The 26,531-nt window shown below is 42.0% G+C and overlaps 1 protein-coding gene across 8 annotated transcripts; it reads right to left on the bottom strand.

The window, feature by feature from the left end:
- Positions 1-201: 201 nt before the first annotated feature.
- Positions 202-25,785, bottom strand: c2cd5 (C2 calcium dependent domain containing 5). 8 transcript variants are annotated; one of them, XM_019890380.1, is made up of 30 exons: positions 25,441-25,785; positions 24,322-24,430; positions 23,677-23,763; positions 23,400-23,571; positions 23,219-23,314; positions 22,193-22,348; positions 21,572-21,824; positions 20,752-20,867; positions 16,196-16,284; positions 14,144-14,252; positions 9,620-9,734; positions 9,404-9,502; positions 8,760-8,871; positions 8,507-8,586; positions 8,231-8,417; positions 7,382-7,546; positions 6,859-6,903; positions 6,191-6,331; positions 5,500-5,563; positions 5,361-5,422; positions 5,112-5,210; positions 4,662-4,751; positions 4,502-4,580; positions 4,173-4,265; positions 4,013-4,081; positions 3,378-3,410; positions 3,000-3,071; positions 1,303-1,499; positions 1,070-1,216; positions 202-606 (listed from the first exon to the last, which is right to left on the bottom strand). In XM_019890380.1, the coding sequence occupies exons 2-30, from the start codon at positions 24,409-24,411 to the stop codon at positions 481-483; spliced, it is 3,243 nt and encodes a 1,080-aa protein (XP_019745939.1). In that variant the 5' UTR covers positions 24,412-24,430; positions 25,441-25,785; the 3' UTR covers positions 202-480. The 8 variants fall into 8 exon arrangements, with proteins under 8 accessions (XP_019745939.1, XP_019745938.1, XP_019745944.1 ...); XM_019890379.1 differs by lacking the exon at positions 20,752-20,867 and adding an exon at positions 18,957-19,114 and having other exon boundaries at positions 25,441-25,784; XM_019890385.1 differs by lacking the exon at positions 6,859-6,903.
- Between the last annotated feature and the right edge of the window lie 746 nt (positions 25,786-26,531).

The following is a 26,531-nucleotide window of genomic DNA, read 5'->3' as shown; positions in this document are numbered from 1 at the left end:
GGTCAAACTTGGTACTAATGACACATATCTGGATTGGGTAAGGAGACGAGCGATTGTTGGTCAGATATCATGTGTGGTGTTATCTGGAGTACAACACAAACCATAAGGGCATGAAGAACACAATGAGTTTTTCTCCCCCTCATCGTGTGGAGATTTTAACATTTTAAATCATTTTAGATGTTAAAAATTGTCATTTGTGTACCCCGCTTTAAATGAGTGTGCGGTCATAGCTGGTAAGCAAACCCGAACGATGCTAGCAGGCAAAAAATAGATGCTTCTTCTTTTGCTGTTATTATTAACAATTGTGGTGGAAATACTCATGTGAGAAAAATCCATGTCAGTATTTGTAATTTTCTTTTGTGCGCATGTGTTGCTTCTCAAAAGCGGCATCCGAACTTTGGGATATTTGACAGAGTTAAGGCAACCGAAGCTTGCTCTCATTTGGACGGCTAGACTGTTGCGGTTGAGTGATGGCAGATGTCATGTGGACCCTTCCATTCCACTCGTGCACGCTTGTCCGAGGCTTGTTGCGGATGACGCGGGCTCCTGATCCAATTCCCGCACGCAGATGACGGCATCGCCACTCACATTGATGAGACACTGTGCCTGTGTGACAAACACAAATGGGTGGATTATAACACTGGAACAAGTCCGACGGTACAGCAGTACTTTACCTTCAGACTAATTTGTTCTGTGAGCCAGTTAACTATTTACTCATGTCACATGCCATTAATCTCTAGCAACCATCCACCACCCCCAATTATTATTTTTGGGTCATGTTTTTAATTTTAAAAAAATAGCACAGTATTATATCAAAACATTATTAAAAATATAATGAAATAAACTAGGTTTATGAAGTGTAATCACTGTATGTACTGTAGTATTTGTGTATTGCTCCTGTGCCTTTTAGCCCTCTTGTGTTCATCCGTTTGACTGTTTGTCCCGTTCAATAAACAGTTGAAAGTGCATCAGTAATCAAGGCAGGGCACCACTATATTTCATACAAGAAATCAAGAAATTAAGAAGAACATTTTCCATATTGTCTTTGTGTGTGTGTGTGTGTGTTTACCTGGTTCTTATTGGGATTTTCCATCAACACACACTCCTTCATGCTGTAAGACACAACGGCATTTCCCCCCAAAGCTGCAACGTGGGCGCGAACCATGGCAAACACCTCTGCAACGAACGAATGGAGGAAGCCGCTCACGCCGCCTTCCTGTAAAGGTGGAGAACACACAAGACTAGCTCTGTAGCCACCTTTGTTTTTCGGGGGCGGGAGGACTCAAGTCATTTTGGCCGTACCTCTCTTAAGGACGTGGTCTCTCGAATGAAGAACATGTTGATGATCCCCAAGTATTTTACCACACGTGTACCGGGGAGAAAGGAAAGCGGTGTCATCTTCACCACCGTGACTGAGCTTCCTCCAAACGAGCAGCGGTTGGAGCGCAGCGAGCGGGACCGGCTCTCGGTCAGCGGACTGGAGCGCTCCAGTGATGACACTGAAGGTTCACAGACCGCAAAAAGCTCATTTGCAAGGGATGTTGCTAAAGGAAGCTCTATTTGTTGCTGACTGAGGTTACTGTTGCGTGATGACAACATTGCATAATTGCGTAGATAAGTGTGTAGATTACATAGTGGCATTTAAAAAAAAAAGATAATCTCTCTAAGCAGATAATAATAAAAAAAAAGTAACTTATTTATCATTACATCTTACTAAGAGCCCTAAGGTACTGTGATTTCAGTTGACAGCAATATATTATGAATAAATTAATCAGACTATGGTGTTCAGACTGGTGGGGCTGCATTGAACATAATGTTTTGAAGCAGGAAATGCGGTTTTCGCCAAACCTAATTTAATTTTGGGATTCATGAAACATGTGATGTCACAAACAAAAAAGTGTGTGGACATGTGACTATTAAAACACATGCAGTCATGTGGATGGTGCGGGTGGTCAGACAATCACTTTCCATGCGTGACAGGCGGACAAGACAGTTTACAGTGTCTGCAGACAGACACGCAGACCTGGGAACAGCTGTGATGTACGTTAACTTGTGTCAGGGAAACGACAAGGTGACAACTCTTTCGGACCTGGCGCCATGGGAAACGAATGTAGACAGCTAGTAGGAACTGAGACAGGCACAAGAATAATGCACAAGCCCGCACGTGAAAGGGCGAATTTAGGTGATATGGCTTGTGTCAATCAAGCAAAAAAAAAAACATTGTGAGCAATTGCTTTTTCACATTAAAATTTTTCTTACCCCCTCGGTGAATGAAATTATCATTCAGAAGCTGCATTTTATATTTCCTTGGGCAGTCTATGTGTGATATTAAAATTGGTTTGATTCACTGAAACCTTTGTGTGTGATAAATATGCAACGAACACAGAAATCAGGAAGGGAGCAAATATACGGTTTCACAGCACTGTACATTGTACAAGCTTGGCGATAATTGGGAAAATTGCAAAGACTGAGAACTATGTAGTACTGTGCAACTGTCTTTCATTCACCATTTCAGTTTTCTTGATTTTTTTTTTTTTTTTGGGCGGGTGTACTAAAAACTGTGCCCAGTGATGAGGCATCACTATTTCAGGAAACAAACATGACAGTGAATTTCACTTGCTATCTGTATTTGCATGTCTCAGAGTGTGCAAGTGTGCCTAAAATTGTGGCCTAAGAGTGCAACGTTCCTTAATATTTTGACAGAGATCAAACGGCGGTAATATCTGGAAAGGAAAACTTTGCATTGGGAAACAAATCACAACTCCTATTTCCCATCATCAAAAAGACAAACTGCTGACTGGATAAATCCCAATGAGGGACAGCGCCTTAAACACTTTTACACTATCCAACAGGAAGCTGAAATTTAATTCCTACTGCTTCACCGCACAGCAGTATGCATGGATGTTTGTATGACATGTGCGAGTGTATGCTTGTGTATGTGTGTGCTTTGTATCTTTGCACGTGACCAGCGGAGTGTGATCGAGACTGTGTCCTCCTACTTGTCTTAACTGATCCTCGTCTTATGGTGTGAGCTTTCAGCCTAAGCAGCTCTAGCCAGGTGCTGCATCTGTCTGCAAAGGAACCGTAATCAAAGGAGGTAGCTGGAGAGAACACACACACACACACAAAACCCACAACCACACAAAAGACAACAAAGAAAAAAAAAAAAACAACAAGGAAAAACAAAAAAAAAAACAAAAACAAAAAGAAGAACAGAAAAAGAACACAAGTGGATGAGGTCTGGAGCCATGTGGGATATTTCTGTCCGAGACATTAGGATGGTCAGTCAAAAAAATGAGCCTGTGTTGTAGTTTCGGTAGGACGTAGGTCGAGTACGGGGTGGATACATATGAAAGTGCATTGGGGGTGGGGCTTACCTCTGGATGACACAGCACTACTTATTGGGACACCTGTGAGGAGACACAAACATCAAAGTCTTCCTTTGGGTTGAATACGCAAGGAGTGTATGTCCATTCATGTTCCAGGGCTGAATATACACTGCAGGTTATGTTTTAATGTCAATGTCATATTTTCCTCTCTACGCATGTACATTTTAAGGGACAGCAGTCAGTGACAACATAGGAGTAAACAATTATATCATAAAGGTGACATAGTCGCTCGAGTGGGGCGTGGCCTGGACTGACTCTTCATATGAATCAATTGTCCACCATCAAAAATTATTTTGCCTATTCGGTGATCGACAAATCTCGACTATCGGATATTTAGACTTTGTAATGCAGTGTATTTAGACTGTATTTCCAACCGGATTCTAATGTTAAGATATCTGACTCCATGCGTTCTTTTTTTCTTTTTCTTTTTCTCTTTATGAGCCACTGGAGGACAACAACAACAAAAAAAAATCTGAATCGTCTCACTTGAACCGAGCAGTGTAAATCCACCCTGATTGTGCTCAATCTAAAACAGATTTGCATCAGACGACATGACACTATTGTGCACTAGTTTCACAACAGATGAGACCAAACTCTGCAACGTGACATCACTGACCATTTACCTTCCGTCTGCACAATAACCAGCTGATTTTGGCAGAGTTTTGCAGCCGGAGTGAGTAAAGAGACTGTACCTGAGGTGTTAGCGGAGGAAATGGGTGACGAAGCCTGTTAGTGAAACAAGGGCTGCGTGAGGTTAATCTTGAGAAGAAAGCTTGATCCTACCTGAGGTTTTTGATGGCGGCTGCGTGCTGGCGGAAGGGCAGTCGACGCAGAGCTCCAAGGGGAACTGCAGCTGCTCTTCAGTCTCACTGCACCCTGAAACACACACGTACACATTACTTGAACATTCAAGTGTTGATATCACAAAGGGGTGACATGGTTCAGTGATAGAGTGGTTGTTTCTCAACCCAGGGGTTGGCGGTTCGATCCCTGCCCGAGGGACCATGTCCAAGTGTCTTTGAGCAAGAGACTGAACCTCCAGTTGCTCCTGATGTTGCGTCATCAGTAGGTGAGTGCCCGAAGTAGAAAAGCACGATATAAGTGGGACCTACCTTTGGTGATGGGCCTGTCCGCTAGCTTCTCCTGGGTCTGGTCCTTGTCGAACGTCATGGCGACCGCCGTCACGGCAACCTGCCAAGCAGACGGACAACTCAGTGCAAGTGTGAAAAGAGAATTTGCAGGTGTAAATATGCGTCAAGGATATTCACTCACCTGTATGAGTTCTTCTTCCGGCACTGCTACGGTGAAGTTGAGATGACAAATGCAGCAGGGGATCATAGAGCGCAACTTGAAGTACAAACTCTGAAATAAACACAACAAATTGACCATAAGCTTTGCCACTTGTTGTCAAGAAGTAATTTGCTTTTAAAATATTTTGACATTTTACAGCGATTAACTTATTTTTACTCATTAATGAGCATTCATAAAAATTGACCAACAGAACTTTCTTTTTGGTATGTCTTCATTTAAAACCCAGACTGAATTGCTTTTATGTCTCATTTTACACGACAGTTCCAAATGTTTAAGTATCACTTCAAGATTTTCTCATGGCAAAAGTTTGTCCCCAAAAGAGATTTTATTTCATTTACTCTTGTGCCTCGTGAGAAAAATCTAAATGCAAACAAAGCTTCAACGTGCCACTTGTATTTGTCATACACGCACCTTCAGCAGGTTCTCACACAGGTCAGTGAAGATTTTGTTCAAGCCTTGATTGGTGAGATTGGCATTACTCAACCTTAGCACCCTCACTGATGTAAACATCTGGGAAATAGAAATCACAAGTTACAGTTGAACTGTTTCAAATTTTTTTCATCTTGTGTGTGTACCGCACCAAAGCAGGATACACCGATTGTATTTGGCAATTCATGCTGTGCAACTACACATGGTGGATGGAGCATTGCGCCGAGAGACCTGTATTCCCGAAGTCCAGTTGTAAATCCCAGGCATGACCTCAGTGTTGCAGCTGTGGAAACCTAAAGAAAAAAAAAATGACGTGAGCAGGGGATTAAGGATCAAAAGGTGCATTCTAATGATGACTCGGGTCACATACCCGTGGGAGGCGGGGCATCCGTGAGTAGGGAGTGAATATCTTCCACGGCATCGGTGTCATCAATCTATAGAAGGGGTGGAAAAATTTAAGTGATCAGGGATCATATTTGACTTTTTTGTTTCTTTGTTTTGGTTTCAGATGGTCCAAGTTATTCATAGCTAAGTTTGCAATGTTTAATTGCCATGTTTTTATTTGCTCATTTGTAAATTGTTTAATTAAAATACATTTAAAAAAATTAATAAATTAATGAGAGCATTTAAATGGATTGTTTACTTTAATATTTTAATTTCAGGATTTATAATAACAATTTTAAAATTAAATTAACACAAAATAAATAAATGCATTTCTGTGCTATATTAGAGGATGCTTGATTTTAAAAAAAACTATTAAAAGCTCATTTTTTGTTGGAAATCTAAAAATCAAGAGTTCTGTAAAAATTGGTATTTTTAATAAAAAAAAATAAAACACTCTTGATTCCCCCCACCCATTTTTTTTCAAATAAATCAAAAGTCCTGTAATATTTGTATCATTAAATTTGCTCTTTTTACTAAAAAAAAAATGGGTCATGAAAATATGTGCGCTAATGGGTCTCAGGCCATACTTTGTTCACCCGTGATCAGCAGCAATATACAAATATAACTTAGTCAAGCCCTTAACACCAATCACCTCACTTTCATACCAACGCACACACCTCCAGGACAAAAGCATCCTTCTTGCCATGAGACAGGTCCAGTTCTGAAAGCTCGTCTGAGCTTTCTGAGTGGGAGCGGAACAGCCTATTTCGTGGTCTGGGCTCCGGGATGGGAGAACCCACTACTTCCTCTGTCAGCTCCTACGAAATAAGCAAAAAAAAAAAAAAAAAAAGGGACAAAACATCCGAGCTGGTATGAGTAATTTATATAGTAGGACACCACTGCACCCCCCCACCTCCAGCAGTAGAGGGACTATGTTAATAACACACCACATGCTCGTTCACATACCACCATCAGTCACCAGGCCACTGGTGTTAATTTGAAAATAGTAGCAAACACACACGCACACACACACACACACACACACACACACACACACACACACACACACACACACACACACACACACACACACACACACACACACAGGATGAATGGGCAGGGAAAATGGTCATAATTAACAAATACAATGAGTCACAATGGCTCAAGCTGGTGCCCCAAGAGGCAGCTAAGGTGGGTTACATGTAGCCCGCCCCCGAACGTCATTCATCCCCCCCCAGGCCCCAAGTTAAACGGCTCTCACAAAGGGGTGAAGTGTTGGTAGAGGCTGTGATAAACAAGAGTGAAGCATTTGTCATGCGTTGCCGTGTCGCACAGCGATCAGTACCATGTTTATGTCGCTGAGCACCTCAGGGTCCAGGGTAAATAATTTCTTTAATGACCAGAGAGAAATAAAAGGGGGTCAGTTTTTCAGGACGTACAGAGAACAGAGACAACAGATGACGGACTGTAGAGCAATGTATGAAGACTTGAGGCCACAAAAGATTATGGACAATGTTTCTGTCAAATGTATCCAGGGGGAGCTGCAGTGTTCAATTCTAGCAAGGCCCCAAATTCCACAAGGCATTGGAGGTTCCAGTCTGCTTTGAACATACAACCTAATTCAGAGTGAGGAATTAGCTCACATTCCACTCAAATGAAGAATTTGTGCCAAATCTGGTTATTAAACACCAGCTTTAGTATGAAATGTAGAATAGTTGTTAACCAACATCCAAAGGGACACACGGGCATTCGCAAACGGACATCATAATGTACCGTATATATTATTAATATAGTAAAGAGCTACTATGAAAAATAAGGTGTATAAAGCAGAGATCAATGGCTCTCTGAGCGAGTGTAGTGCATCTCACCGGCGGCGTGATCTGATAGAGCTCTTTGTTTTTTGCGATGGTGTCGTTGATCCTCTTCTGGATGGTCAACATGTGGTGCTCGTTGCTCATGTCGCCCGGAGTCTTCCCTGCAATCTGAATGCCTCCTGGTGTAGGGAGGGCGGTCAGATACACTCCTGTGGCAGACTGAACACATAGACACTTTTAATTAAAAAAAAAAAAAAAAGTGGACAGGGCACTGCTACGAAGAGTGAAAAACAGAGTAACTGACAACCCCTTATGTTAATTGTTGAAAATGCAAAAAAACATGATCCTAGAACAGTTATCATTTAAAACTCATTTTAGAACAAAACACTTCAAAAGAAATATCTTATAGATTATTTGATTATTCAAAAAAATGCACTGCAATTACCCATGTACATGCACTTAAGAGTCTCATGTAATATCTTCCACTGATATGTTTCAGCAAATGGCTGGGGACTGGTTTCAGAGGGGAATAAAAATTATTCAGAATCACGGGGATTGAGACCAAAAACTGCTGTGACAAGCCAAACCCCACGAGTGGCACCAAAAATGTTTGAGATTGCCTTTAGATGTCGCAGGATGGTGGCAAAGCACTCCTTATGTCTAAATGTATGTGTGTGCTGGTACTGTATATCTCAGTTTATCTTCAACATACTTCCTTGACACCACGATACCACCAGGTGGCGCCAAAACAATACTGTGATTTCTTTGGATCAAACCCATCCAATGGGCAAATTTTACGGCTAATATTGGAAGACAGGGTTTCATAAAACTATCAATAGCTGTTTAGTGAATTGAGACTATTCAAGACGCAAGTGACTGTATTTGATTAAAAAGTGGACCTACGGCCAGACCCAGCAGCATGTTCTCGCCGACGCTGATCTGTATGTGAAGGCCAAACAGGGCGTTCATGCTGCGCAGCTTCAGCTTGTTCATCAACTGAGTGTGCAGTTCGTATTCCATAAATGGAAGCAGGTTGGAGATGGCCGTGGCATTCACCTCCCCCTGAGCTCGCTTCTTCAGACGGCATAGTCTGCGAGGTAACAAACACTGCTGTTAACTTGCATTGACTCAAGTGAAGGATGGATGTGCTTGCTCCCAGCCTGCTGGGAGGTATCATACCTGGCCTGAATGAGACAGCCTTTCCCCGTGACGGCAGCATCAGATGGCAGGTCGATTGTTGTGAACAGAACATCGGGTACCTAGCAAAAAGATAATTACAATAAAAGACGCAAGCGTGTTGAGGGCCCCAAATAGGCAACTGATTCTTTGGAAGTCTTAATAAACACAGTGACTCCAGTGATAGTGCTCAGGCCCTAACCAAGGAATCAATTTTATTTCAACACTGTGAAACAACTGAAATGTAGTTTGAGACCTTTTGTCGTCTGCAGAGGTAGCAGTAGGTGAGCTGGGCGGGAAAGGGCATGTTGAACTCATCGTACGGTATGTGACAGAAGCCGCAATTCGAGGGAGACGGCTCCTCAAACCTGGTGAAGGTGACAATTTGTTGTTAGACTATACAAGTGAATTCACACACAGAACAGATACATTTTATAGATGGTACCTCATCAATTTAATGAAATCCAATGAAAGAGATGTGGGAAAAATATTTTACTAAGATAATAATGTTCATAACTTTTAGATTATTGCAGCCACTCAAGTGTGCAGGTCACCCCTTCATATTGGTGCATTAACAGAGTGTCAATTCAAATTGAAGTCTGGCATTATCATCTCTGAAAAGTGAGACTTGCTTTTTTTTTTCTTCTTTAAACGGGGTTGATTTAGAGTACCTCAAGATATTGGTGCAAAAACATTGGGTTAAAGCAGACATCCAATTTCATGCCTAGTTGGATTTGACTTGAATATTTATATCTTTTAACACTCCGTTTGTTCATATATTTCGCAGGTGACAAATATGTAAGACTTTTCCTCTTGTTTCCGACTGTATTCCACCAGCCTTTGCATTAGCCAACATTAGATTGTGCATTGTGGACATGACAAACTGGGGATCAAAAGCACCTGTGGTCCATGCTTGCGACGTCCAAGCAGCCCTCACGCATATAGCGAGGATTCAAGATGGCTGCCGTGCCGGACGCAGACAGGATGCATACCTCTTCGCTGCATTTGGGGGCGTGAGAGAGATGGAAAAGGAAAGAAAAAGAGGGTAAAAAAAAAAATAGATGCATACATCCAGAAAAACTACCATTTTACTTGGGATGATTATACAGTCCATACCAGATGCTGGTACTCTCGCTATACCCCACGACAGCATGGCAACCAAGAGCTTTGGCATGAGACTTGATCTCTTGTCGTATCTCCTCCCACCAGGCGTCGCGGGTTTCTGGCTCATCTGAAAAAACACACGGCGCCTCAATCAGCAAAACACGAAACATGACCACTGATTGTATCATTCATGAGACTTTGTTTTCTACAAGACACACTAAACCTGAATGTCGAAAAGCAAACATGCCAACATGGTATTTGACACACATCTCTCTGGTGTGGTCTCAATTTATTTACTCGGAGCACCAGAAAATAAACAGGCAACTCGTATTTTCTGGTTATTTGTGGAGTACCACTGTTTTCAAAGCAGGACAAAATGAATGTTCATCATTTTGTAGAAAAAGGTGACAATGACAATGGTCATGATGAAGGCGAACACAACTGAGAAGATTACTTGTAATTGCTTGTACGGGGTCCTCGGTTAATGACATTTCAAGATTAGGAACAGCACGCAGCATTACAATATGTGGTCACGCAGCACAAGGCGACGTGCTCAGTTAATGCCCTACTTCTTCTGCTTCTTTTTAAGATGACTTTACATTCATACCTGAGACGTTTTTTTCATGCAAGGACTTACTGTAATTATGACATTTGACAGACAAATGTTGGTGAGGTTCACGGCACAAGTTCCGTTTTTAGTTTTTCAGACAAGTATTTACAATAATCACAATATCACTACTGCATTAGTGTAGTTCAGGGGTGTCCAACCTTTTTTTTGATCCAAGATCTGCTTTTTAAGAAGCCAACCTCCTGGGTTTGACCAGTTTACACGCACGCACGCCATGACGAGCAATAGACATAAGAGACCCTAATATGAACGAAACCCGAAAAATAAAGCAGACACAAGGCAGGTAGCTTTCCGAGTTTGTAAAAGAAGCGAAAAAAAAAAATATCACGGTCAACCTTCAAGGGACCCCGGACAAAGGGAGGCTGGGATGCACTTTTGTAGCATGTGAAGTATAAAATAATCACGATCGTATTGCACATGAACTGTTTGAAAATGCTGCTCCAGATTCCCTTTCTTTGTCAATGCCATCGATACATTGCAGATCAAACGGACTTCTTTGAATGATCATAAACTAAATATAGACATATCTATATATCGCCAACTGCGATTGGAAACTGCTGACTGCGCTAACAACTTCCTGTGATGCAGATCAGGCACCACTGTAGGATAAAGGTGATCTACTTGTAAACCAAATCAAATCTTTTTTTTGTGTGTATGTGAGAATGATAGTTGCACAGGCTGTAGGGTACACCGTACTAAAACTAATAATAATACTAATTCTAATAATAATAATAATACGAATGCACATACACACATGATTTTTTTTTTCTTTTCCCCATACCAGCCTCGCGGTTGACTTGGGACCAGTGCACAATCTACCCGGTTGATCAAGATCGACAGGTTGGGCACTCCTGGTGTAAGTTATTGATGGATTGATGGACTTACGGTCCGTCCCAACTTCCGTACATATTGGGGTTATGTTGTGACCAAAGCAACAGAAGTCAATCATAAACAGAGGACCTCTTCTCTGTGTATAAAATGTTGGCTAATCATTCATATTGCCTTGCTCTGCATTTTCTCAGCCCACATTGCGGGAAAGGAGATTTTGTGTGGCTAAATCAGGAGAATTCAGGCTGATGAAAATTCTATCCATAAATTATAATCAAGCCTTCATCATGAATGGGTGTGTTCCAATAGTCTCATGAGGCAGTTATAGCTCTTAAATGTTGATGATGCTTGTAATAGTTGGAAGTTCTGGTTCACGTAAAGGGAGCTACAACAGAGTATTGAGTCGCACCCCACTGGTCCACATGCTGAGTGGGATAAAACTCAGGATTATTGGAATAGATCCATGAGAGGGAGCAGGGAAAAGAATCAAAGATGAAGTGAAGAAAGTGAAGGCCGATGACTGAATGTCAGGCATCGAGCCCACGAGCGGCTTCCTGCAAACCAAAAGCAAACTGTCACGCAGGCACTGACTTGCACGTTTATAAGCAGAGGCGGGCCATATTCATCCACCAGGGTCCATGGTAATTAAACTTATTATCCCCCAAAGCACACGTCTTTCTTTGCATCCCAATCACTCCTTGATTTTCCAATTTTCCTAAATCTGCACTTTTCCCTTCACCCATCTGCTCCTCCCTTGTCGCCACATGAATACGGCCCAGTTACTTAGGAGTTCACATGCCTGGTCAGTGGTTATTTGTCAACCTCCTAAACCTCAACGGGAAGAGTGAGTGGGGGGGCACAATGCAGAAGGAATAAGCATTAGAACAGATCCAGGACAACATTAAGGGAGAGCTGCAGCACGATGAGCCGGCCGGATGGTTGGAATGGGTGCGGGGGAAATTATCAGGCCAGGCTGGGAAGGGGTGAGAGCACAGCGCATGCTCGAATCAGCTCTACGCACACACACACGCATTCACACGCATTCACACAGAAAAAGAGAGAGGAGATGACAGCTCACTGAGTTTTATGCAGGGCAATAACTGAATTGTTCAGGAGGACAACTGGATTTAAAATCGACAACCAAACTAGCCTCCACATCACTGAGCTGCCAAAACTCCCATGGGTGAGAGCAGTAAAAGGGGTGGGGGGGAAATACCTGCCGTGACACTATTCCAGTCTAGCAGTTTGTACGAGCGCGTGTTACCCAAGGCTGGGCCAGATCAGACCATTAGTACAGGAAAGAGAGAAAGAGAGAAAAAGAGAAGAGACAGTCTAACAACACAACAGCAGCACTCCATTTATACTCGTAGAAAATAAACAGACAGCACTACTTCAAACTTACTATGCATTCATTGCAAAAATAACATAATAGAAAGAGGACGTTTTTGTCTCCAGATACAAACTGACCTTACAATATCAATAAAAGTAAAGTTAAGAATGACAATCAAAGGCTTTCCTGTATTGTGTCCTGCTGACCAAACAAACAAAAGATATTCCAACATCCCAAGAGTTAAAATTGCATCAACTGGCCTTCCAAACTGCATACACGGACAGTTCAGTTCTAAACGAAAAAAATCAGTTCATAACGTCTATTTGCAAAAAACACTGAAAACATGGCCACATGCAATTGTATAATAAAAGGATGATTCGATACAGAAAGAACAATCAAATCAAATAATTTTTTTGGTCATTCTAAGTACAGAAAATATTCTTAGCACTTATTTCACAAGACAATCAATTTCGCACTGACCCTGCGACCAAATAGTTGTCCGAACCCAGCCTTCAGCATTCACAACCACAAGAGCATTTAAGACTAAAGAAAAATTAAAATTGCTCTGTTGGGCTTCCCGTGATGACTATTGAGGTGACTCTTATCATTTGATTGGAAAAGTCTACTCAAACTCTAAATGCTGTGACCAATAGACACATTGCACATCTTATTTGGTACACCGGCAAAATCAAATCAGATCCAATTGGGAAACCAATACGTACACTTAAAGTTGTGACAACGTAATTTTCAATTACATTAGGTGATAGCTGTGATGTTAAGCAGCTTCCCCATGAGTGTGCTGTTCTTACAGAGTTCAATAAATGGCTAATCAGTACATATGTGACTGTGGCACTTCTTTCCCCACATGCGAGGGGATTCGAGTAATTAAGTAGAGCGGAACCTGGGTTTGGATAATCCCTAAATTACGCATAATACGCTTTTTGATATATATTTTTTGTGGTGACAGTTTGTCCCAGTTTTCATAGATACAATTGGTTTCCATACACTTGAAAATGGTCCGTACCAAAGTCAACTGCCAGCTCCGTTGCTTGGCTACTAATTTTCTTGCACTTACAAAAAAACCAAAAACATGATACATCCGGGGAGCAAACCAAGTGTGATATCGTGGGGGAACCCTTCAAATGAAGTACTTTGGCTTCCAATTATCTTTGTGAGGAAATGATTTCTTGATTATGGCACTCATATTGGATCTCATTAGATTGAGCAGGTGTACCTGATGAAGCACCCGAGTGTTATGAAGATAATCTGGCAGCTCGCCCAGTGCCGGCTGCAGCCAAAAACACCACACAGAAGCAGCAGCAGCAGGCAACAGATTGGAGCCATGCACCACTTAACAGTAGAGTGCCTCAACTCTTAAGGATCGTCACACACACAGTAACACGGCAGGCGATGGCACACACATCGAGCTGTCACATGTCACATCAACAGCCAGTTAAACAATACACAAGGTGACAGTGGCCTTATCCATTAAACCTGTACAGTGGATGCTAGCCGTTGTTGCCTGGAATGTTACTAACTAACAGCATCCCTCTGTGACTGAAAGCATTTTCACCTGTATCAACTACAAGACTATGATGCTGTGACTTTAGAGTAACCAAACAAGTAGAAATATACACAAGGGGGAAAAAAAAAAGCTGTTCAACAATCACAAGACTAGATACTGACTCAGTGAAAGTCAAACAATGTTTTTGGGTCACTAGACCACAATTGGTTGTGTTCAGGAACTAACCGGGGTTGTGTATGCGGTCCAGCAGTTTGACTGAGCGAGCGCTGACAACTCCGCCCACGTGGAGCAGAAAGGCAGGTGGGAAAGACGTCAACGTGAAAAACGGGAACTCCTGGAGACAAGAGAAATACCAGTTGTGCAAAAAAAAAGGAAAAGACATGATCTACTTGCGTCTCTAATGGACACAATAAAACAACTGTATCAAAGTTCAATAATAGGCTAATCAGTGTGGTTACTCCCAGAGGTGCAGACGTACACTCCAGCATACTTTTTTTCCCCCTTCTTTGGCTGCTTCTACACTGCAGGCCCAAGAGCTCAATTTTGATTTCATGCCTGCATCATATTTTCTAAATTCATGTGCATTTCAAATGACACATACCCGATATCAATATGCCTCGATTTACACTGAACTCCACCAGTATTAACACTGGGCAGTGACAACTCAGAAGTAAACAATGAATAAATTAATAAGACATAATAAACATGACACAGCCTTCAGATGGGCTCCGGCTGACTCATCCATATCATCCATATTACTTCACTGGCCAACATCAATAATTGTATCGTTATTTGGGCAGATGTGGGTGCGTTTACTTCATTCAGCAGTGTATTTTGAATCTGATAACATCAAGCATGCATCAGTGAGGTTCAACCAATTTGAGCTTTTTTATATTTATCCAATAAAAAAAATGAGATAATCACCAAGAAGAAGCCTGATTTCGATCTGCCGCTATCTAATTCCATGCCTTTGTTTCTGTTTAGACTGCAATGTAGTACATCTGAATTGTGCTATGTACAAGCTAAATAAAATAACAGTTGGGTTACTTATATTATGCAGTGTAAATCCAGCCTAAAATGCTTGAGCTGATCGACAAGAGTCAGAATACAGTACAGTGCGGATCTATCCAAAGCAAAATACAACCAAATTAATTTAATATACAGTCAAATTCATCCAAAACTTGGCATTATTAAGTTAAGACAGATCTTTTTGATACAGCTCTTTTATTTGATCTTGGCAGGTTGTGCAGGTATAATAAATAACCTCAGGTTTAGGATGGAAAAGTTCAATTTGCCATCCAAAAGCAATGTCTTCACTTGAACTGATTCTAAATGGGTAAACTCATAGAAGACGGAAACTTAAACCGGACTGGATATGTCAGTTTAGGTTAGGAATGTGCCAACATGCAGCAGGAGTGGTGTACTCCCCCTCTCCTAACCATGCAAAATATCTACTTGCTCCAAACCTGTATGGCATTTCAAGTAGATCTGGAAGAGACTGAGATAAATGGTTGGTCAAGTGAAGCTACAATTCTATATTGTCTAATGTCAGACAAATTATGCAAATCCATGCATAACACCTGGGCATATACTTAGCCTCTTGGTATTCATTCTATGTTGCAGTGCTGATTACAATTGGCCAAATAAACCAAACGTAAAAGTGCATGTTATGAATATGTGTCGTAGGCAAACAGGATTAGGAGAACAATTAAAGATTTGCTCTCTTCTAATCCGGCATGGAACATGGAACACTGAATATGACCGCCAGCCCGTCCAGGTTCTGAGCTAGGCAAGAATGAGATGAGTGCGATCATTCCTGTCCTGGGGGAGGAGTCAAGAAGGAGGAGGAAAAGTTTGATGATGGTTGGGACGGGAGTCCAGAACACAGTCACGCACCCTTTCAAACTTGAAGGCCACACAACATCCTGTCCAGCCCTCCACCCGAGTCTTTTCAGAGTGAAGGGCAGAATCGGTGGGGGTGGCCATCAGGTTGTCAGAGGGTTACGCGGGGATATGGATAGATAGAGATCGACTCCGATTCGACATACCCCGGCATTTAAATACAACGCAGAGGAGGATGCTCCCTGTGAGGCACAGGTCATTGAGGGAACAGAGAAGAGAACAATATTTGCTCTTGCACACACCCATCCCCCCCCCAAAAAAAAAAGAAATTTGAGAGGAAATCACATCTTGAGTTGCGTCAATTATTACACAAATGTGTGCATGCTAAGTCAAACCATTTTTTAATGTATTTGTAATTGTGATGGATCAACGTACCCTCTGCTCCAGAGCCGTCTGCGTCTGTTGTCTGAGCAGCGTCTTTAGGGGTCCTGCCTCTTTGCCGGCACTGCCCCCGCTGCCCATTCCTGGTCACAGAAGAGAGAGTCTCACGTCACTCGAGAACCAGTTCCGAGATTACGTGAACAAAAGCGTGATGTAAATGTTAAGACAAGTCAAAGCAACCATGTTTCACACACAATTGAGGAAACTAGCTCCTTTGGCCCTCGTACTAACTAGCCTTAAAGTAAAAGAACAAGGGAGGGGTTTGGGGGGGGCATGCTACATATTGGGATACTGTAAGTGTTTGTTTCAATAAGTTATTGAGTCAAGGTACATACACTACTCACAAAAAATGTGGTAACTGTTGTGAATTTCCAGTTCAGCTATTTGTTAGAACAGAAACTTATGAAAAAAAAAAGTAGGGGAAAAAAATGGAACAGTTGGACATTTTAAGTCAACAGGTTAGAGAACATCAAATTAAGTTTACCTAACCTAATGGCTTGTTCGCACTGATAATGTGTCAAATATGGCCATCATTGTGTGAACCGTTTTTCCTGTTTGTGTAGATGTGTACAGTATAGAAATATATAACTGTACATGTCTGTATGATGTAAATGCTCAATAAAAAGGATTGTTCGAAAAAAAGTGGACTTGTGAATATTACAGTGCAGTTTAGGTAATTTCACCCTACAGCTAAATATATCGCCGTGGGTGCAAATATCTCACAGCACACGTGCCAAGCAAAAATGTCAAAAAATGACATACTGACATTTCAATTTACTCACTTAATATGAAATCTGGCCAGTTTAGTCAAACACAAAGCTAAGATTCAGATTTGCCTCACTGGCAAAAGATGAATACACAGGTTAATTTTATCTTCTACATTCTGCATTCTCCTACAGAGTGCTGTCAGGCTGCTGAATAAACATACCGGTACGTGAAAAACCTGTAACCATTGTAAATAGCACAGCTACCTTATGCTGTGTTTTCTATGCTATTGCGAAATTTATTATATTTATTCTACAAATATATTGCTAATGCTATATTTTATATTGCACTTATATTGAACTGTGTACAGTTCTTTTCTGAAACATTTATTTTGTGCAATGAGACATTGTTTTTTTTCTTCTCTCCCAATTTTGCTGCTGTAGACTGCAAATGTCCCCAGTGTTAGACAACGCTTGCAGAGTTAACGGTGAGTGGACGGATGTCATTTGCACTTGTGTTGTTATTCCAATTCCGTGACATAAATGACACACGGCAGCCAAGCTGTACCGGAGGGCAGCAGAAAGTCCTCCGTGAAGGACACACTCTTTCTCAGAAGTGCAGAGTCAGAGTGGGTGGAAGAAGGAGGGGGTAGGGTGGTATTTCTCGGGGTGGACCCAGAGACACCCCCGCACGCTGAGCCAGAGAAAGATGTGGAAAGGACAGGGGAGCTGGGGCAGAGGAAGATGCCCGGCCTGCGCCTGACGGACTGAGGCTCCTCTGACAAGCACCAAGTCAGCAGCCAACGGGGAGGAAAGAAGTTCAGGAGGTGAGGAGATGAGGATTATGATGGAGGCGGATATCTTACGGTCACTTTTCCGCTGCCTGCTTCAGTTTGGCCTTGCTCTGCTTAGCTCTTTAGGTAGTCCACTCTTTACAATGAAACTGACGTACGAGGTTGCAAACGTCTCGTAATTAACTACGGTAGTTCGTGCAGGGAGCTAAGAATGTGTCATAATTAATCACACGGCACAAGAGGACATGCTCAGTTCCGACCATGATTCATTATTTCGTTGGTTTGTTTGACACTCATGGCCTGAAAGATTTTTATAAAGTTTACAATTATTGACTGTAATTGTGACATTTGTAGCGTTCACACGTCCCATTTTGTATCGGTGCTGACCCGCAAACTAGCATTTACTCCTGAGTAAATTTTTAAACCACCTCCTGAGCAGGGTTAAATATGCTCCAGTTTAAGCTGTTTTCAGGGGCTACACCGGTATAACTTTGCACGTGTGAACGCTCTACGGGGGGCAGCCCCGGTGTTACACCGGAGTAAAAGTTGCCGTGTGAACACCCCTATTACTGCTGCGTTGACGTCAGTCAGTGATGAGTTGACAACAGAAGGTATGAATGGAGACTGGCTGTTGAATACGTCAGCGTCTTCCCGTCCTTTAGTTTGTGGGAAGAAAACAGTCGAGCTCGACTGTCGAAACAGGTTCATTTTTACTTTTATAGTGGAGTACATTTTAGAGCCTGTATTTTTTTTTTAATTTAACTAGTTGAATCAGTACTTCAACAAAATTACTTTTACCAGCATTTGTGTATTTTTCCAGACTTCTACCTAAGTATAGAGTGTGAGTACTTTTGCCACGTCAGGCTACTGTAAGCAGTACCAATGGAAAAGCAATGGGCCGACCAGGTAGTACTATGCGGTGGAAAAGGGGCGAGAGCGGTCTGTCTACAGTACACTTAGAACTACCCCTGTAACCAAGGTTTTAATTTACTTCAGAGACACTGTGCTTCATTGAAAACATCACAACAACAAAAAAAACAAACCTAATGCACATACATCTCGTGTGTTTTCACCACAGGTTATGGACCACATGACAGAATAAGATGCAAAAAAATGATCATAAGAATAACAAATAAACTAAACATGAAAAAACACCAGAGAAGCACCTCAATGTAGTGGTGGAGTGGTGTGGGGGTGGAAAGGTGGGGGGGGCGGGGCGTTATACAAATTGATGGGGGTGATGCCTCAAGTGCTTACCCGTCTTGGGCGTCAAACTGAGGTCTGTGTCTGATGATGAGGACTGGCGGCTGGCTTGGGGGGGAGAGAAGGGGGCAGGAGAGAAGGGATTGCTGGGGAGGGCTCTGAAAGGGGTGAGCGGGCCGGATGACGAGGGAAGGTCCTCACCAAATACCGGCCTGGTGGGAGAATATGACACAAACACACACACACACACACACAAAGACACACCCCCAATCAGTCACAGCCTCACCCTGCATGTCTGAGTGTGAATGAGTGGAAAATCTTTGTTCTTGCAGGAGGTGTGCTTGAGGTGCTACACATGGTTGGAGAACAAAAAGAAAAAAGAAACAAAGCAAGTGTGAAAAGCAAACGTAGGACAAAGATACAGTAAGATCAAAAGACACACAAAACGAATTAAAAAGCAATCAAAACACAAGTAGGATGTTCTGAAGCATGTGTCCCTGTGGAGTGAAGCACAGGTCAACACTTCTCTTGGGACTCGAGGGCTGTATCAAAACAATTCCCTTTTACTTAACGCTCCTCATACGGCCGCAATAAAGTTCCTGGGTCAAGTTGACCCAGGAACGTAACATGGCTTATATTGCATTTCAATCAACGTTGGGGGGGTTATTTACCTCTCACAGGTCACGTTTCAATGAAGATTTGAATAAGAAAAATCAGGTTAAAACTGTATTTTTAAAGGAATACTGGAAAGGCTTCATACAGTACATTTAAATGGGTCAGTTTGACCCGCAACGTAACAGGGCATTTAATATTATGATGGAGGTTGAACAACTGCAGCACCCTGACAGGCCTAAATTACCGTAAGTACAAAGTAAGACGATTATAACCACCACCATTGCTGTCAAACAGCCTTGGGTATGATACACTGTAGCACAACAATAAGGGCCCCTAAACTGACTGAACCATGCGGCAGGAAGCAAGATATGAAGTTATCCAGTCTTGAATGTCTTCTTTATCAAGCATTTAAACGACCTAGAGTACATATGAACATCACAGAAGATTAGGTGTCTCCTCAAGCAAGGTGCACACAGAGCGACAATTGGGCCGTTCTCGAGCAATTTCTCTCTTTTGCAATCAATAGCCAGATCGGCAGCTGTTGTAAGATGGCTCTGTTGCTGATCTCTCGGCCTGACAGACCACAAATATATTGTCCTACAGTATAACACCGGAAACACGCCACCAGGAACGCTCATCTCGCATTTGGTCGGGCTGCAGTATTCGGCAAAGAGGACTGCATTTCCTATGATTCATACAGACCTAAGCAGGAAGTAGTTCAGGTTCCAGTATGACAAATGGAAGTATGCCTGCTAGCGATTAGATGTGTCAAAGTAAAGGATTAAAGATGACGAACTGAAAAGCCATCATCCATACATAAGTGGCAACGGATTACAAGGTGCGCTGTCAATTTTTGAGAAAATTAAAGAATTTCAAGTGGTCTAAAAAATACGGTAGGCAGTTAATGGTATATGCTGGCAAATCCTCACGTGTGTGTGTGTGTGTGTGTGTGTGTGTGGTCAACACTGAGTTGGGCTGAGCCACAGACTCTGATAGTGTCATGAATTGAAATGCTGGGCAATCAAAGTTGTCAATCACAAGTCATTCGGCACAATTAAAATGACAAGGAGAAGAGTTTGCAACGGCAATGTTGACATCAGATAATCTAACAGCTTCTGTTATTTCGTCTTGGCATTGAATAATAGCACACAGGCGACCTTTTCCTCGTCACACATTTTAAAAAACGGTTTCGACCCCACTAAACTGACTTCCTTCCTTCCCTGCCTCTGCATACCAGAGAAGATGAGTGTGGGCACAGAGACAGAGAAGTTCTGGGACAGTCTCTGTGCGCTGCACGCCGAATGCACTGGGCTGTTGTGGGTGGAGCGGCATCCATGGGCTAAGGGAGACCTGGGTCGAGGAGGAGCACGACACACAGGAGGAGAAGAGAAAGAGAGAGAGAACGAGAGAGAGAACGACCAGTCGTGATAGCCACACACAGTAAGAATCGTATCAGTCCTGGTGCAGCCAGAGAGGAGTAAAGAAGGAAAGAAATGCACACAACAACCAACAACAGATCATCTCAGCAGACAGAGAGAGGGTGGAAAAGGGACAAATTTGCTCTCTCCAAGCCATGTGAGCCACATGCACGAGAGGGATGCAAAATACAACAGGGCTAACAAGATGTCAAGATGTGTCATTAAAGTTCAGAAACGATTAAATGAACTTTACGTGTAAATGTTAAATGCACCTTTTAAGTTCAAATTTCCCCTGGGAACGAAATAATATAAACTTTTTGTGAACGGTACGAGACATGTCACAAGCGCATGCAGAGCTGAGAGCAAGCAAGCTATGTGCGAGCAGACGGATTAGGGAAGGTAAAATTTTCGGGGTGTATGTTTGTAGACTGCACGTGTGTGTCTCAGAATGCTGTGTGCTGTCGCACCATGCGATACAGGTGACTAATAGCGAAGCGCGCACACACAGTGGAAGACAGGCATTATGTCTGCACACTCTTCCTCACATGCTCATTATCATCCCCAAATGTGGCACACACATTTGGGGATGATAACACACAATGTTGCATTTATTCAACATGTTGGATTGCTACTCACTCCTTTCCGTCCTTGGAAGGGGAATTGCAGGCGTTGGAAGCAGGAGCTGTGCTGGGATGCATGTGTGTGGTGGCATTGGCGATGGCAGTGGCGGGCGCACCTCCGGAGGTGATTTTGTCCAGAGTGCAGGCGGTACCTATGGCCCGCACTACCAGGCCCGACTCTCCCTCCAAGTCGAAACACTGCAAGTAGCCCACCACTGCATTCCCTCCCATCTCAAGCACTTTGAGTCCTATCTTCCTCTGCAGCTCTCCTACGGCAACATGCAGGTGTTAATAACAATGGGTTTAAATCAAGAAAGAAACAACCATCTGAAATCAGATTCTGTTGGAACAGTGATTCTCAAAGTTTTCAACATTTCTAAATAAGAGGCCAAAATTGACTTTTTTTTTTTGTTTGTCATTAATTTGTATATTTTTTGACTGATTCAAAAATTTCAACTTTAAAATTTTCAGGTTTTATCTACTGCAATTGATATTCTAAATTTCAAAAGCCAAAATGTCATTTCTACATTTTTTGACCAATTCAAACCATTCCAAATTTAAAGTATTAACCTGCGCAGGCACGTTTGTGCCTTGGGAAACACTGGTCTACAAATGGGGATCATATTTGTTTCCCTACCGGACATGAGCGAAATGAGCCTCTGGCGGGCTTCATTGGATGCTCGAGGGGTTCTGATGCGGTCAATCCATTGGTATTCGGGATCTTCGTTCACCACAAGCTCCTCCACAAAGCCGTGGACCATCGCCGCCCGGTAATAGCGTGGTATGGAAGTGGCTGCCATGCACATGTGATAGGGCCACACATTATTTCTCTCCTTTGCCCAACTTTTTCATTCAATGGATGATAATTAGAACATGGGCGGCCAGGCCGTCTCTACATGTGCACACAAATCCCTGAATACAGTGAAGTCTCTAAAATCTAAAACCCTTGAAGGGCTCAAAATTGAGAGAGGCAAGGTGGGTTAGCGGCTGGTACAGCTGCCTCACAGGTGAGAGGTTTCAAGTCCCGAAATGATTACTAAAGCCCTGCTGTAACCTTTTTTTTCTGTGTATATTTATAATTTATATATAACATATCGAGATAAGTTAAATGTTTAGAAGTTTGGTCCATGTTTTTTATTATTATATTATTTACATCAATGTTTCCCATTACTTGAAAAGATGAAGTGGCAAAACCAGATTCGGTTGCATTTTTTTGTTATAATTTAGGACTGACCGATTTATGTTTATGCCACGCTTGTTGGGTAGAATTTTGGAACGTTGGCGTCGTGAACTCTTAAAAGACTACAAGTCAAAGCTCGTACTGAACCACGTAAATGTGCTGACTTTCATATTAATTAGGACTTTACTTCTTTATTTTATTTTAAGTGCAATAAATCTATAATGAATATGGCTTATCGTAATATTGTTTAATTTATTGGTTGTGTTTGTAAAATAAATAAATAAATAAATACATGGGAAGAGGACCTTGAAAATGTTGTTAATTATTAAATCACAATATGAAGAGGGAAAAAAAGCCGCAATTAAAATGTTTATGGTACTTTTTATAAATCGCTCCGCCATACTGAAAACGATTATGTTGGTCCTTCAGAGGTTTCACTGTATTATTTTCTGAGCAGTATTGTAAGATCGAGGAAAAACACACTGCAGAAAAACTTGACTCCACAGGAGGATTGTCTGAAGCGGTTCAAGTCATTGAAGAGCTCTACTTTGATCAGGACATTAATCTCTCCACGGATACCTGACAACAAATAACACAGAGATGGGGGATATGAGATAAGTGGGAGAGAGGCATGATGAATTACACGTATATGGTCTTCGAGTACCGTGAATGGTGTCATAGATGGGAAACCAGCCGGAGATGACGGAGGCGGCCTCACTGCACAGCAGCGGGTCGATGTCGATGTAAACCTTCCCGATGGCGTCGTTTGCGCTGTATGTGTCGTGGTCCAACACGGTGATCTGCAGCGGCTCATCCTGCAAGTCCTCATCATCAACCTACACATCGACAGAAGCATTTGAAGGCTCCACTACGGAATACACAATTCAACACACAATAACACAGGAGCTGTTTAAAGGAACAGCTCTTCTTAGGCGTTTTACCTCAAATTTGAACCATTCTGAGTTCCACTGTGGATTGAGAGATTTGGGGTAGACGTCTGTTTTGAAGGTTATGTTTCCAAACTTGACCTGCATGGCAAAGAGATGAAACGATGTCATCTTTCTGTTGGAGTAAATACAAACCTGGCAAACTTGAAAGGGGACAAATGTCACTTTTTAGTTTTTTAATTGGTTGCACACAAATATTTGGATCTTTGTTATCTATTTACAAAAAGTGTCTGCATGAGCTAACCAATCTGAATACTTGGCCAATAAAGATGAATCTGATTCTGATTCTGAATTTTGAGAGACCAGACATCCCAAGTCATGTGATCCACAGATCTGAAGTCTAAATGACCACTCTAAATGGGCACTTGTTTTTCCCCCTTTCACACTACTTCTACAAATAGTAGTTGCTCACCCGCAGGCTGTTATGGGTAACAAAAGCCACAGATCAGGGAGGAGGGTGCTCAGTTGCTCATTTCATGAGCCAAAATGTGGTGAGCTCAGAGAAGCTAAAAAAGGGTGTAATTCTTGATACTTGTGGTATTTTGACAAAAGTATCTCAGAGACATGTTATAAAAGCAGATGAGAATTGCTTATTAAGAGAAAAATGACTACTTGAATGGCAAAGGACTTTTTACTTACCTCTACAAAAGCATCTGTAAGCTCACTGGCTCTGTCCATGACAGGCAAGTGGCGGCCGGCGACAATTTTTGCTTTTAGTTTCCCAGGCATGATTCAAATTTAGGTTGCTCTGCGAAGAAATTACATTAGTATTCAAGGTGGTTGGCATATCTATGTAACAACAGGGGTTCCTCAGTTTATGCTAGCCCAGAGATATGTCATTTCGAGGTTGTGAATGATGTGCAATGTAAGAAAATGTCAACAGGGTGCACTCAGAGCAGTATTTACCATTTTTGTTTTCTTGTATGGTTTTATTTTTATTCCCTTTGCCTGTTTTTAACACAAATACTCACTGAAATTACAACAGTTTCAGTGAATATAAACTGGGCAATGAACTAGTTTGCTGGGTGGTTGGAGTATGTAGTCACGAGGTCACAAGATGGCATGCTCAGATAACGTGAATACAGTTTTTTATTGTGCTGTTTTAAATTTATGTTTTTGACACGTTTTCATACATCTGTTCCTTACTGTAGCTATTACCTTACTATTACATTGTGTTAGCAATAAGCATAGATTAGCGATACACTATGGCGCATACTGATTTGGTATTTCCAGACAAATATTTACTGTAATTATAAGTTAGGACACATATAATTACTGTAAATAGGCGATTTTAGTTAATAACAAGAGGAAGTTGTTAATTTTGAAACTGTAATTGACTTCATTTCGCAAGCATAAAATCGTATCATACCAAACTATATTGATACCCCGGTGCCTTCGACTTACGTAAAATACTGGTTACGCCGGAGACTGCGTCGCAAGCCGAGGACCCCCTGTATATGACACCTGCAGTAGTCCTTGAATGACATTTGTTTTGGACAACACCACAAATCAAAAATTCACTCCGGGTAAATCCAATGAGGACACTTTACCTCTTTCGAAAACGCTTTCGACTCACATACAATGTAGCGGGTAATTTAGTTGAAGAAAGCCATGGCCAGCTAAATGGCTTTAGCCTACCCATGCTAACTAAGAAAGCTACTTAACTCCTGTACCCCGAACGGCCGTGTTTCAGCAAAGTGCTACCACGTACAGTAAATAAGCACCGAACATAATCTGTAAAAGACGGTTCGTCCTTACCCCGGACCTACGACAGCCACAATTAGCTCGTCAAAGAGCCGCGGAAGGTTCGGTTCTCCCGGACATTGTAGGTGACAGCCCGTCGCTCGCGAGACCACCGTGTCCGTCTGGCTCCCATAACACGGGGTGTGCGAGTGCTAAGTGCAACAAGCAGGACAACGTTAATGCAAAATTGGATGCACGCCAGATGCTATGACGTCAAAAGACAATTTTAGTGTATTGTTTTGACATTACGTCCGAGCTAAGCGCATATCGGACAAGGTAACTAGAAGCTAGGGTGGTAACGATAGCGCCCATTGATGAATGAGGTTTGGACAGTGTTGCCTTCGCGGTCACTCGTAAATATACCTTTTCAGTAAAGACGACACCAATCTACGGAGCCCTTCAGGGGACATGGAAGGGAAAAAAAACTTAGAACGAATTATCTATATTATTATTATTATTATTATTATTATTATTTGTTGTTGTTGTAGTAGTAATTATAAACACAGACATCCAAATGCAGTGGGGAACAAACTGGGCAGGGAAATTGAAGCGAGAATTTATATGAATTCTACCTGAACTGTTAACGCTCTTATAATAAAAACGTTATGTTATGTTACAATTTAAAAACTACACCACAATACTAAATGTGCTGCCACTTCCTTTGAAGCTGCTTAGATTTTACATTTGCACATAAGAAAATGCTCCAACATGTCAACTGGATGAACGCAGTGAAACTCCTTTATCTGTCACCACCATGGCGGGAGAACGTTCGCAGTTGATTGAAGATGGATCTCACCTTGACACAAATGATGTGCATAGAAATGTACTGCATCATGGACACTCGTCTGACAGTGACATAGGAGCGCCACTTGTTGCAATTTTTGTGACGTTGGATTGAAGTAAAACCGAAGTGAAGTCATTTTGCATTTTCAAAAAACTAAAAACAGCAATGAACCTATTTGCTCCAAAATGCATCCGAGGGAAAATTCAAAACAATCTTTTACTATTACTGAAGTTGAATCCTAATCTGCATTGGTTCCACATTTAATCAGAACAAAATGTTTACCATGACATGACTTTAAAATTGCTGCAAACACTTATTTTGA

This window comes from Hippocampus comes, unplaced genomic scaffold (assembly GCF_001891065.2).
Source record: "Hippocampus comes isolate QL1 unplaced genomic scaffold, H_comes_QL1_v1.1 scaffold88, whole genome shotgun sequence".
Classification (NCBI taxonomy): Eukaryota; Metazoa; Chordata; class Actinopteri; order Syngnathiformes; family Syngnathidae; genus Hippocampus; species Hippocampus comes.
This window is presented reverse-complemented; position numbering and strand designations above follow the sequence as displayed.

What these genes read in the sequence shown, in the direction of transcription:
- c2cd5 (XM_019890379.1), bottom strand. Translation starts at nt 24,411, where the DNA reads ATGCCTGGGAAACTAAAAGCAAAAATTGTCGCCGGCCGCCACTTGCCT. An exon ending in TGTGTGAGAACCTGCTGAAG is followed by an intron (nt 4,752 to 5,111) that starts GTGCGTGTATGA and finishes TGTTTATTTCAG; the next exon opens with AGTTTGTACTTCAAGTTGCG. An exon ending in GGTTATTGTGCAGACGGAAG is followed by an intron (nt 3,411 to 4,012) that starts GTAAATGGTCAG and finishes GTCTCCTCACAG; the next exon opens with GTGTCCCAATAAGTAGTGCT.